General features: G+C 40.7%; 1 protein-coding gene across 1 annotated transcript in view; it reads right to left on the bottom strand.

Annotated features, from left to right (window-relative positions):
- Positions 1–13,635, bottom strand: part of smchd1 (structural maintenance of chromosomes flexible hinge domain containing 1) — a 62,345-nt gene that overhangs the window by 34,572 nt on the left and 14,138 nt on the right. Inside the window, exons 11-21 of the mRNA XM_080752378.1 lie at positions 13,158–13,272; positions 11,911–12,094; positions 8,244–8,441; positions 8,038–8,151; positions 7,818–7,927; positions 6,742–6,824; positions 6,067–6,186; positions 4,548–4,625; positions 3,988–4,107; positions 2,918–3,062; positions 380–479 (exon numbers count right to left, since the gene is read on the bottom strand). Coding sequence (XP_080608504.1) covers positions 380–479; positions 2,918–3,062; positions 3,988–4,107; positions 4,548–4,625; positions 6,067–6,186; positions 6,742–6,824; positions 7,818–7,927; positions 8,038–8,151; positions 8,244–8,441; positions 11,911–12,094; positions 13,158–13,272 — 1,367 coding nt within the window. The remainder of the gene's footprint in view (positions 1–379; positions 480–2,917; positions 3,063–3,987; positions 4,108–4,547; positions 4,626–6,066; positions 6,187–6,741; positions 6,825–7,817; positions 7,928–8,037; positions 8,152–8,243; positions 8,442–11,910; positions 12,095–13,157; positions 13,273–13,635) is intronic.

Here is a 13,635-nt window from a genome sequence, read left to right as displayed (position 1 = left end):
CTTTGTAAAAAAAATTACAAAAACATTATGCTGCTATATACTGTGCTATATACGTCCTTAAAGGTAAAAAGATCAAAAGGGGTTCCCAGTTCCCACCCAAAATGGGTTAAATTATACCGGATATGCAGCTCGGCAAATAAAAAATGAATTGATCCCAGTGCCTGACGGAGGATAATTTCACGCTAAATTTAAATCTCCACAATACGATTATTGTGTGAGTTTTTTATCACGATAAACAATAATAACGATTATTGTCCCATCCCTAGTGTGTAGTGGCCTTTAAGAACCATTGTGGGTCCATGGACTTTGAGAACCACTGCTTTGAAACAAAGGGAATGCACAGAAGTAGAAATGTTTTACTTTAGTTCTACTCACTGACCTCACAATGGTAGTGCACTTTGCCCTTTGCTTTGACGTCTGTGATGGTGAAACTGGTCCCACTGGTAGTCGTTCCCCGGTAACTGATTTCCACGTCGCCACTGAAACAAAGTAAAAAAAGAATAAAGTAGTTAATGTTGCTGTACACAGCACATCTGGCATATTATGAACATCTGACAAGTACCTTTCGGATCATACCAGTGTGTAATAAAAACAAATCAATCTAGCGACCCTCAGGAGTCCTTGAGGGGGTTCCAAAGAGACCCTTACAGGAATGTACAAATGGAAACAAATGCCCCTGTAAGGGTCCATTTGGTTCACTTTGTACTGTGGCTGTGCTCGTTTGTCTGTGTGTCCGGATTCCAAATATCGACAACCGTTTCTGTTGTGAGACCAGAGCCTGAGAGAGGGATATAGGGATGGAGCCAGTTCAGTGGCCTCGTGGTTAAAGGGGAAGACCACCAATTTTCAATATTGAAATATGTCATTAATATACCTTAGAGGAGTTGTGTGGAAATAGAAAAAAGGTTCCCCCCATTCTGTGTTGCCTAGAACTGGAGGATTGATTTTGGGGTTTGTATTGTAAAGTACAATGTGTGATGTCATCAAGTTGTACTTTACAATAGAAACCCCAAAATCAATCCTCCAGTTCTAGGCAACACAGAAGGGGGGGAACTTTTTTTCTATTTCCACACAACTCCTCTAAGGTATATTAATGACATAGTTCAATATTGAAAATGGGTGGTCTTCCCCTTTAAGAGTGTCCGCCCTGAGACTGGGAGGTCGGGGTTCCATCCCCGGCCGGGTCATATCAAAGACATAAAATGCTACCCAATGCTTCCCTGCTTAGCACTCAGCATCAAGGGTTGGATTGGGGTAAGTCCCTGCGACATACTAAAGTCATGTTCATGGGCCCCAGCCCCCAGGGCTTATAGAGGGCAATTATAATGGGCCCCGGGGGGTTCACAAAGGCTTACTTACATAGAGAGGGAGTGGAGGGAGAGAGAGAGAGAGGGAGGGAGACAGAGAGAGGGAGGGGGAGGCAGCTGCAATGGGGGTGAGGTTGTGTGTTATGTCAGACCAGAGCTCGGTCAGTGAGAGATGACCAACGACAGAAGAACTCCTAGGCTGCAATGCCAGCCTAACAGCGTGTCGTGGGTTGGAATACCGATGACCTTTGCTGCGTGTCACTCCCCATCTCTCCCCCCCATTTCCTGTCAGTCTACTATCAATAAAAGGCATAAAAGCCCCAAAGAGAGTAGACCTCTAGAACTACTGCACATTAGGGATGGGACTATTAGTGATATTATCGTTTTATCATGGTAAAAAGCACTCGCGATAATCGTATCGTGGAGATTTAATTTATCGTGATACCGTCCTCCATCATGCACTGGGATCAATTCACCTTTTACTTGCCATGCTGCATATCCGGTACCACATCTATAATTGGTAAAAGGTCTCTTTCTACTATCAAATGTCTTTGCCAAAAAAATCGTTTTGAGCTTGTAGATCCATTTTGTGGCAAATGTTCCGCACCAGGATAATGGATTTTGATTATCGCAATAATATCGTAAATCGCGCTTTCTTTTGTCACAATAATCGTGATATGAAATGTTCATATCGTCCCATCCCTACTGCACATAACCTTTAAACACATTTTAAATTGTGACTGCAAAAGAGTGCTGCAATTTGTTTCAGCAAAATAACATGTAGATAACGACGCAATGTGTCAAAGTTCTGTTTAACACATACTTTCCCCATTTTCTTCTTAATTCATATATTATTTTGACACTTTCTTTGGCAAAGTAAAGGTTGTTTATGTTTTCTCATGGCAATTAAGAGCTAAACTAGGATTATTAGGCTGCTTGTTGTTGAATAAACTGTTACCTCCCCAAAAGGCACGGAAAAGTGAAGATATCAAACAGTTTGAAGTGGAGCAGTTCATTTCATTAACACATTCCCTGCCATTTAACAATACCTTCGTACTCTCATATGCCCCTGTCTCCATAGACTTCCATGTAATTCATAGTGCACGGATCATGCACACCCATGCCTAGATAATGAACCACGTGTGTCCACATTGCTCACAGCTTTCAAACAAAAAAATCCGAATGGAAATCCGTTCAGGCATTCATGAGATAGCAGCCATTATGTTTTCCTAAAATGTAAACAAAGATGGCTGCCATGTTTGAAAGATGGGGTTGCTATGGGGGTTAAACATACAATTTCGCGATTGCTATCATGCCTACTACATTTTTTTTTTTTTTTTCAAAACCGGGAAATTCTCGGGTTCCTCGGGCATGGCAGGGCCGTACAGCGAGATTTTTTCGGGCTCCTCGGCCATAGCAGCAAATGAGTTAAGCTAGTGTGTGTGTGTGTGTGTGTGTGTGTGTGTGTGTGTGTGTGTGTGTGTGTGTGTGTGTGTAGTGTATGCTCACCAGCATCACATAAAGGTATTACAGCTGTTGGAACTGCATAGGGACATGAGAACACAGAACATCAAATACTGGAAGCAGTTAGCACTGCTCCAAAAACCCACCTGCATTCCAGCAAAGGTTTGAGACCAGGAGGGGGCAGTGCTGGGTTGCCAAACTTATCCATGATCTCCAGGGGAAGGTGAAAGGGCATCCCCACCTTGAGAGGGGCAGTCAGTGGAGTCACCACAAACCTTTCAGCGTTGGCCTCTTGGGGGAGAACAGAGGAAAAGGTGACAACAACGTGTGAATGTATCGTGATTAGCTCATTCATAACATAACCCTATTATTCTGTAGACCACGGTTACCCAAACAGTGGGTTGGGATCCATGTTTGTCCATGTTGGACCACATATGGATGGACAAATGACATCAACTTGCGACGGGAGTGCGTATCCCTGATGAACTATTTCCAAAATAAATACAAAATTTAAGATGTTTTTCATTTCAAATTTTTGTTACAGGGGCAAATATAATGTATTAAGGCATATAAGGATCCTTTAGTATAGTGTGTGCATCATGCTGTATATTCTTTGTCCTGACTGAACTCGCTCAGTCCAACATAGTCTGTACTGCCAACACAAACACGGAGCACTGATGGGGAAGCTACCTCATAATTGTCCCATGATTTGACTCTTACAGACTCTCCTCTCCCAGGATGAGCTACAAATAGTTTCACATTACAGGTGTATTACATCATCATAACACTGGAGGGACAACCCTTGGGAATATGTTTATAGAGTTATAGAGATCTGTCCGTCTTTGCCTTTCATTTGAAAAGACGTGGAAATAAACATCTATTCAGAAGCTCTGGCCATTATAGTTTCTTCTTCTTTTAAATACACTTCTAAGTTATGTCATTTGTCAGCTGATTATTAGACATGATTTATTTTATGGATTCATTCAGCTTTTGGACTCAGAAAGCTTGTACATCTGAGATCTAGTTATTCTTTTTTTTATCTCATAATGTTATAATAATTATCATAATGTCCCTAGCACAAAACATTTTCAAATAGGGGACCGTGGCCAAATATACAGTATATAATTTTGGGGGTCCTTGACACAAAAAACGTTCGAAAACCAGTTACATAGGGAACAACATTGGCCTGTTCAGCAGTTATGCATGTTGTCATTACCTGTGATAGTGAATGGAAGTGAGTATCTGGGAAGTTGTTTTCCTCCAAAGGTGTTGGAGTTGCTGTCGCTGAGCAGGGTTGTGAGGTAGAGGGTATGCTTCCCCAGCTTGTCCAGATTCTCTGCACCAACATGGAGACATGGTGAGATGTTTTGATGACCTCGTGTAGCTATTCCACAATCTCCGAATGCTATAAAGTCTGGAACTAAAACTCCAGAAATCTGAGAATTGAAGTCGCCATTCGTTCGTCATTTCTGTTCAGTAATCTTTACATTTTATTTTAGAATTTCCATTTCTAATAAGCAAATTTGTCCTAGTATAAATTGACAATTGAAGCATAGCATATGCTTCCATTTTATATTTACATTAGGACAAATTTGCGCAAGGAGGAGGCGTCACATCCGCTTTATCCTCCAATCAGTTTCAGAGCTTGCGTTGCTCCAGACTGTATGATGGAAGCATCTGAAAATCCTTGTAGGCAACAGTCACGAGACTAATGACCATATAAAAAACAGGACATTCAAGTTAAAGAAGTTAAATGAGAATTAAGTAGAGTAGTACCCATGGCTTTAAACCAGTAATTCCACGCTGCTGCATGCTTTGCCGTGTGGCAAATTAGTTCTTGATCACCCTCAGGACCTGCATATGAAGAAAAGTCATGACAAATTAATATATGGTATAGTAATTCAAACAAATACACTAACATTGTCCTCTTCTATGCCGGATTTGAACCAGGTTTCTTGCATTATTACCATTGAGCAAATGGCTCTGGGAATAAATTGAATCTTGAACATCAGGTCAGAATTCGTATCCTGTGTCGAGGTGAGACATGATGTTTGGCACGATCTCAGGGATTAAAGCCAAAATAATTATAATCGCAGGACAAGAAATGTATTTTGTCCCAATATGTGACTTGTGAAACGTTGTGAAAGCAGAACCCCCCCCCAACCTTGCATCAGTCTACCCTTGTCCTTGACAGGGATAGAAGTCAGTGTAAGAAGAAAATCATAAATTAATAACACTAGCCCTTACCCGTTCAAAGATATGAGCTCCGAAATGATGTGCAGTGTGTGGGTTATGGGATGTGCACTGTGCACACAGTATATGAGGGATGGAAAGTAACTTTAACTGGTGCTTGCATGCTAATATGTAGGAGCATCAATGTAAGAAATGCCCGTTCCATTTAACGGCTACAGAGATACTGTGTACCGATCTGCATGATTTTTGGACAACATCTGTAACAGGGCCAGAACCCCCCCCCCCCGCCCGCCCGCCCGCCCGCACACACACACACACACTCCCCCCCCCCCCCCCCCCCGTGTGTGTGTGTGTGGGTTTGTGTGTGCTTGTGCATGGCCTGAACAACAGCGCCCCTCCCTTAACATGTGTGGTCACAAAAGGTACTGTAGGCTAAATAGATATAGATACACCATAAAAATGCTAATATACAGCATATGATTTGTGAAAGTGACAAACGGGCTTCACAGTTATGTCAGGTGTGTTCATATGCTATTGGTGATGCGATTTCAGATCAATTGCTCCAGCCACTGAGGAGAAACGCTGTGACAGACAGACACTCACTCAGACACTCAGACAGACAGACAGACAGACAGACAGACAGACAGACATTCGCAAAATTATATGTTTGATGGCACGCAAAGCAATGTTTGGGGTGGTAAAATGGTGTTTCCTTGATGTTCTCAACTGCCTTCACTGTGAATATGTGTATGTGCCAATCCATGCTTCATTTTATCCACAAGTTTCCAACATCCCATCGTGCATTGCGCAGAAATTGGACGGAGCTTCCGGCGCCGCAGCCGAGTGCGATCTACAAGCTCACAACGGCTGCATCTGCGACGCGACGTGAGCTTGTATGTCTGCTGTTAACCGGAAGTGTGGTGCAGTGTGGTGCAAAACATTCTCCAGTAAATTCCCGTGGAAAGAGGTGGATAGAAACAGCGTATGAAGTTCTGTTGTATTCTGTTGCTACTGGCCAATTCAAATACTCTTAATCTTAATCTGAAAGATACCAAAATTCCATTCAACACACAAGACAATAATATAATACAGATGATCTTACCATCATGCCAGACTACTTTGAGCTCTATCTCCAGTTTCTTTATTGCATGCTGGCTGCTGTGTGTTGGAAATCTGGATATGAGCTCCTCTTTCCTGTTCATAATTTCGACACGGATCGGTCCTGAAAAGATATTGGAACAGACCGTGTCATTAATAGGAACACCATCAACATGTACACTGTATACCTATCGTCTCTGTCGGGTGGAAATGTCCAAAACTGTTACCTTTCAGGATTCAAATTCAAAAGTATCAAATATGTCGCTTCACGGCACGTTTCGAGCTTGCGGATCTGCTACTTTTGTGTGACATGTAGTATGATCCAGTAAGGCATTGATTTACGAAAAAAACAGTTTGGATATGGACACAGGAGGTATCCGCCCGACACCAATGCTATAGTGCTTGTGGGTAGGGATGGGACAATATGAAAATTACGTGTCAAAATGGTTGTGGCAAGAATAATTGCAATTAACAATATACAGTATATCGCGATAATCAAAATATGTTTAAAACTTAAAATGGCAGTTTTGTTAACCACTTGAACCCCCAGCATCCCTATTCTGGGGGGGAATGCTTGCCAAAATAGCCAATCGTTGAGAGCTTGTAGATCTGCTATTTTAATCTGCTACAAATAATAATGGGAAGGCGAGGCTGGAACTTTACGTTGTGACAAATGTACCTAATGGAGTCCCTGCTGCACATACAGCATCTTTTGGCCATTCGTTGTTTTCAGGCCAACTTAAAATCAGCTTCTCTGGCAGCCTGGAACAATGAAACACACATCACAAACTCATCCCACATTAAAACATTCATCACCATTTGAGACAGAAGAGATGTGGCTGAGAGAAACACTAAGTGGTATGACTTGACTTTAATTAATACTCATGCAGTCTTGGATGGGGCAATAGTTATAGGGTAATGGGAACGCTCGCCCCAAAAACACAATTGCCCACATTTTCTTTGTGGACAGCTCACCCCCAACGTTCTTGTATTCATTTTACTGTGGTTGGATACGTTTAGGATTAGCATTAGGTATAGTTTTAATGAGGTTAAGTATAGGAATAAGAGTAGGTTTAGGCATACTTTCACTGAGGTTGCATTTAGGAATACCTTTGAACTGGGTTTTGGGGTGAGCGTTCTTGTATTCGTTATCCTGTGTAAGATATCTCACCAGTAAGACCTCACCAGTAAGACTCCCTAATCGGGAGATAATGGACCGACAGGTCACATACACAAACTTTAGAAGGCATTGGTAGGCAATCAGGAGGGAATATGGGAAATGGGACAGATCCATGTTGATGACATGACTTTAGAGTTACTGTTTACTGCTTTGCGTCATTGTAGGGCAAAATCTGTAGGAGCAGTGTCCAAATATGTGTTTTGCAGGAATTGGCCTCATGGTGGCGCTACAAGAGGGCCATGTAAGAAATGAGGGGTAGAGTTTGTGGTTTGGCAGCCAAGGAGTGCGTGTGCAAAGTTTGGCATGGATAGGGGCAACGGTGGCAGAGATGTGAGTAGGGCAAAAGTGTGACGTGTGACTGACAGACAGACTGACAGCCGGTGGAGGTTTTGATAGTAACTGCGACCTGACAGTCGCAACAAGATGTTTGGTGAAGAGGTGTTGTTCACAAACTGCATACATAGATACAGAAATAAAGAATAAAGCTAAAGAATAAAGATCGGACATACTGTTATTAGAATGTAATGTCTATGTACCAAGTCAACAGTTGAATTGGCACTCAATCCTCTACTCACTTAGCTAGTTCACCATCAATTATTTTCTTGATGGAAGCGTGGGTGGCAGTCCTGTCCATCTTACTTATAGGTATGGTCCGGCAGGGTTCATCGTGAAGTGCTTTTGGTTCCTTAGTAAACCAAGAGACGGTTAAGAAGTGTACGATATTTACTGTACATCCAAAGCAGCTAATTTTTAACAATTATTTGATAACAGTGATTACAAAGATTGTTTCCTCACCAGAGCCAGTTTGACGTATCCTGCCGTGGCATAGACATCGGTGTCATAGTTGCCATAGAGCAAAAAACTCACTATAGTGCCGATGAGGATGGGCTGCGTTTTCTGAGACTTGGCCTATATAAGGGAATTGAAAGGTTTAAATGGACAGGGCTACAAATTAATTTCGGAAAGAGTGTGCAGTCATTGAATGGCAGTAAAATGCTCACAAATTGTCCTGCTTTATATTGTTTCCCATCCCATTCAATGGAGGAGAAAGAAGTCCAGGGGTACTGCTTCCTTTTAGATGCCACGTCTGGTCTCGAGATCACATCCTTCACGTTTTCAAACTTGACTTGCTTGTCTAACCTCTCATGGCAGCTAGCAAGCCACTGGGTGAACTCCTTCTGGATTTTAACCCGTTGTTCCTGTGGATAATATTAAACAATATGATTAGAACGTTTTTTTTTGTTTGTTTTTTTTGGTCAACTGGTCGCACATCACCTTTCCGACAGAATCAAGGATTGGGAATATCCTTTTATATATATATATATATATTTTTTTTTTTTTATCATTTCAATTCTGCGTAGTCGTGATGTCCGCTAGAGGCATGGGTTAATAGTGTTGTAGTGTCTCCAATGACCTCCCTCCTATATTTTCATTGTGTAATTTTATTTTATTTTTTTACTTGTTTTGTTACAGTAGTTTGACTAACCTTTCAGACACCTAGTAGGCCCTGTAGTGGCCTGTATTAAGTATACAGTCTGGAAAATAAGTATTTGATACACTGCTGATTTAGCAAGTTTTCCCACTTACAAAGAATGGAAAGGTCTATTTTTTATCGTAGGTACAAAAAAATATATATATATAATAATAATACACACACACACACACACACACACACACACACACACACACACACACACACACACACACACACACACACACACACACACACACACACACACACACACACAATAACAATACTCCAGAATATAACATATGATTTTTAAATAATTAGTTTGTATTTTATTACATGAAATAAGTATTTGATCACCTACCAACCAGCAAGAAATCTGGCTCATACAGGCCTCGCAAGGAATCAATGATCATTACATGAGAAAGGAGAGGAATCAGCACTAGACGGGAGGGCCTGGTCAATGACCTGAAGAGAGCTGGAACCACAGTCTTCTAAGATTGCCCCTGGTGTCCTTAGACAGCTCTTTGATCTTGCCCATAATGGAGAAGTTGGGGTCTGATTGATTGAGTATGAACAGGGGTCTTTTATACAGGTAAAAAGTTCAATCGGGTGCAATTAATACAGGTAATGAGTGTACAATAGTTCTTTAAGAAGCCCTCCTGTATGATTACATACTACACTCAATTAATCAGATTCCAACTTCACCACGATGGGCAAGATCACAGAGCTGTCTAAGGACACAAGGGGCAATCTTTGAGACTGTGGTTCTAGCTCACTTCAGGTCATGAGTGTAGAATAGGAGGGCTTCTTAACCCATTCTGTGCCCCAGAGATTAACGGATTAAAATGTCCAGAGTGCCTCTCGCTGGCCCCATTAACTCATACAGTGCCAGGCGACTTTTAGAGCAACTTTCTCACTATGGGCTTCCCTGCCAAGCGACTTTGGGCGACTTTTACTTAGGAAAAAAAAAAAATTTTTTTTTTTTTTTTTTAAATCTTTTTGGACCCCATTAAATCTAGTAAACATGATTTCAATCGCGATTTTGCATGTTCCACCCCCATACAACCCCATCTTTATACAGGGCAGCCATCTTTGTTTACATAACATGTAAAACATAATGGCTATTATCTCAAGAATGCCTGAACGGATTTCCAATCTTTTTTTTTTGTTTGAAAGCTGTGAACAGCCTGCACAAACATGGTGCATGATCTGTGCATGGGTGTGCATGATCTGTGCACTACAAATTACATGGAAGTCTATGGAGAGGGCTGGCACTAATGCCACTCGAGGGCATTTTTAATTGGCAGTAAGTGAGTTAACGGCCTGTCTCTTATTTTGAAGGCCAGAAGTCCATAGCGTTAACACTTCCAGTCTGACGTCATCACGTCATGACGCTCGTCGTCCACGTGGTGTTGTGTAATGGCGGAACGGAGCTTTTCAACATGTGTTTTATTAGCGATCATCTATTGCCATCCTCCCACTTGAAAGATGAGATTCCCCGTCTGCCTCAATGTTATGGGATTACTATTTTGTGCTCGTGGATCCGTGATGATGAGAAATCAGAAATCAGGCTCGGAACCTTCCGCCATTGTACCCGGTAGGATAACCGCCGTTACAGTAATATATTACTTTTCGCGAGTATACTCGGGATCGGCACTCTGGGTACTCGAGTACTTTTCACGAGTATTCTCGGGAATGGCACTAAATCGGTTAAAGAACATTAACAGTTCTGTGAGAGCCAGAATTCTTGCTGAATTCTCAAATACTTATTTAAAATGCAAATTAATTATTTAAAAATCATACAATGTGATTTGATGCGATTGATTTTTTTTATTCTGTCTATCACAGTTGAAGTGTAAACAATGTAAGTTGGAAAACTTGCAAAATTGGCAGTGTATCAAATACTTATTTTTTTCCCACTGTATAGAGTTTGTTCTGTGTGATTTTTATGAATATGTATATGTAATTGCATTAGTATTTCACATGGCATCTGTCCTTTCCTGGTATGGTACCCTATGAATAATATTGAGTCTTCATTGTTCACTTTCAAATTGAAGACAGTTGGCACCTGTATTCATTTGGACATCATTGCATATGCTATTATACCTCACTTTCTGTTGTCTTGGCACAATGCTGGCCTGTTTGGTTTAAGGCCGCCTGTTGTTTCTTTCCGGGAGAGGTGAATAAAACCTTGTGAAAAGCCAAAGGAAATTCATTGTGTGCTGGCCATTTCCTCACTGTCATTCAACGACATTATTGGTTTGTGCCCCTTAAAAGGAGTGGTTCATCCTATAAATTACTTATTCTCCATCAACTTGAGTTGAAACTATGGAGATTCTTTAGTTTCTGTCGCATTCCTAAGCCAATAATTTGATGACCGGCTGAATCTGCACTTGCCGAGTCTCCTACTGACTGATGACCTGGTCAACAAATTATTGGCTTCGAAATGTGACAAAGACAAAAGAATATCCATGAATTCAAGGCTTCATGGGGTGGTTAATTGATGGACAATAAGTCATGTGTTGGGTGAACTACTCCTTTAAGACTTTTAATCTTTTCTCTCAACAATCCGTTTTTAGATTGGATCGGATAGAACATTTTCAAAGATTTTCCAAAAGTAGCAGAACTAGCAAATAGCTTACAAAGTATTGTAAGCTTTTTCTGCTAATTCCGCTATCATCACATTTTTAGGGGAAAAATTATTAAATATGTCAATTTCTTTGAATATTCCATTTAGACCTTAGTTTTCTGAAGAAAAAAAAACATATTTGAATTAGAGCTGTTGCTATATATATTAACAGAATCAATATTATTCATAGGGTACCGTATCAAATTCATAAGATCAAACAGAGCAAACTCTATATACTCCCCATTAAGACGTCTACATCTTAGCTGGTTACCATGGTAACAGATAGCCACCGCACTGCGGAAGCAAAGAACTCAATTTCCCATATATTTCGCTAGCGGATAGTATTCCGCGGACATCCGGTTCTCACTGCTTTGTATGCAAAACTCATACGTATCTCCACTTCTTTTTCCCCGATCGGATGTTTTGTCAAAACGACCTGTTTTCTGTTGACCATAACACAAAACAGATCATCGCAGCTGTATTTTTTCTTCTCCGCGTGAAAGAAAAGACTTTGAACGGCCGTGAATAGGACTAGTCTAAATGGGATAATTGAGTTTTAGGAACTTGCCTGTCCATTGACAATACGGGTGAACATAGTGCTCTTGCTCCTCAGCTGCTGCTCCAGGTCAGTGAAGGTCAGCTTGTTTGTGCTGACCTGGAAGGCATCGTCAGTGAAGAGCACCCCCGAGAACCGACTGTAACATTCTGCAGGTAGAGTCAGTCCTTTACTGGGCTTGGCGCACCAGTCAAACCTACAACAAATACACAACAATAAAAAGATTTAACCACTTGAACCTTATTGCATCCCTGTTCTGAGGGGAACATTAGCCAAAAATAGCCGATCTACAAGCTCACAATGCCTCACGTGAGGTATTTTCGGTGAAGAGGTTTGGTGTAGAAGGAAAGAAGAGCAGACCAAGTACAGAGGGTAAGGTCAACCTTACCAAGTATTGAGGGTTTAAATAGTGGTTAAATGTCTGAAAATACATAAATTAACATTAATCCAAACATAATAGAAAATAGTGTGTAAAATAAACAACACTATACCTGACGAAGGCCACACAGGCAGAAACGCTGCTTTGTTTGACCTCTCTGGTATTAAATTCATTTTGAGAGCATCAAGACGGTGTCCTTTTGTTTACTGTTATCTTATGTGATCGAGCACCCGTCTCAATGTTTGGATGCGTGTGCACCTTTTGACCGCTATAATAAACTAAAACATACATTTACTCAACACTGATTATAGTGCTGTCAAAAGAAAAAAGTAAACTATGTATGAAATGTAGTGGGGGTCCTTGCTCAACTTAAAACAAGGACAACATTGTTTATTAAAGTGTTTATACAGTATATGCTGTGTGCTGCTGCTGGGGGGAACCCTTTATACTAGTCTTGTGCACCCAAGACTAGTATATTGCTGAACTACTCTTTGACGAGTGCTCCCTTTCTATTTGTTGAAGTTCCCTCCATCTCTATTTCTCTCAGCTAAGGAGTCATTGGCCTGAAACCCCTATTTTTGGCAAATAGGTTTGTGTAGAAGGACAAATGAGCAGACCAAGTACAGAGCCAAAGGTCAAGCTTACCAAGTATTGAGGGTTTAGTTAATGTCTGAAAATACATGAATTAACATGAATCAAAACAATAGAAAATAGTGTGAAAATAAACCACTTTCTCAGCTATGTTGAGATACAGAGTCTATTTAAGTAGAGAAAAAGCCTGATTTGTTTTACGTCTTCTTCCACAATGAATACTTTTGGAAAGGTATTTAAAAAAAAGAAAAAAGAAAAACGTTCAAATGTATAATATATAAATCTTTACTCAGATACTGTGGTGTATGGAATCAGTCGTCCATTCCAGAAACACTCAAATATGGGCCGCTTTCCCCGAGCTTCATTCAGGCCGTCAGTCTCATCAGCATCATCTTCAATGGGTGCTGAAATAAGCAGAAACCAAGTTTACCAATTTAGTTCATTTTCTTTTTTTTTTGTTAAGTTTAGTTTATTTTAAATTAGAAGCATGATTGAAAAAACTGAACAATTTAGGTTACCTTTAAGATTCAATTTCTTTTAATTGAAAGAAACAAACTGAATATGAAAGAAAGGCATATGAAAGCCACCTTAACACATTCCCCGCCATTTAACAATACCTTCGTACTCTCCCCTGCCTCTGTCTCCATAGACTTCCATGTAATTCATAGTGCACGGATCATGCACACCCATGCCTAGATAATGCACCACGTGTCTGCACATTGCTCACAGCTTTCAAACAAAAAAATCTGAATGGAAATCCGTTCAGG

This window comes from Nannobrachium achirus (genome assembly GCF_963921795.1).
Source record: "Nannobrachium achirus genome assembly, chromosome: 21".
NCBI lineage: Eukaryota > Metazoa > Chordata > Actinopteri > Myctophiformes > Myctophidae > Nannobrachium > Nannobrachium achirus.
The sequence above is the reverse complement of the archived record's forward strand: the minus strand, read 5'-3'. Positions and strand labels throughout refer to the sequence as shown.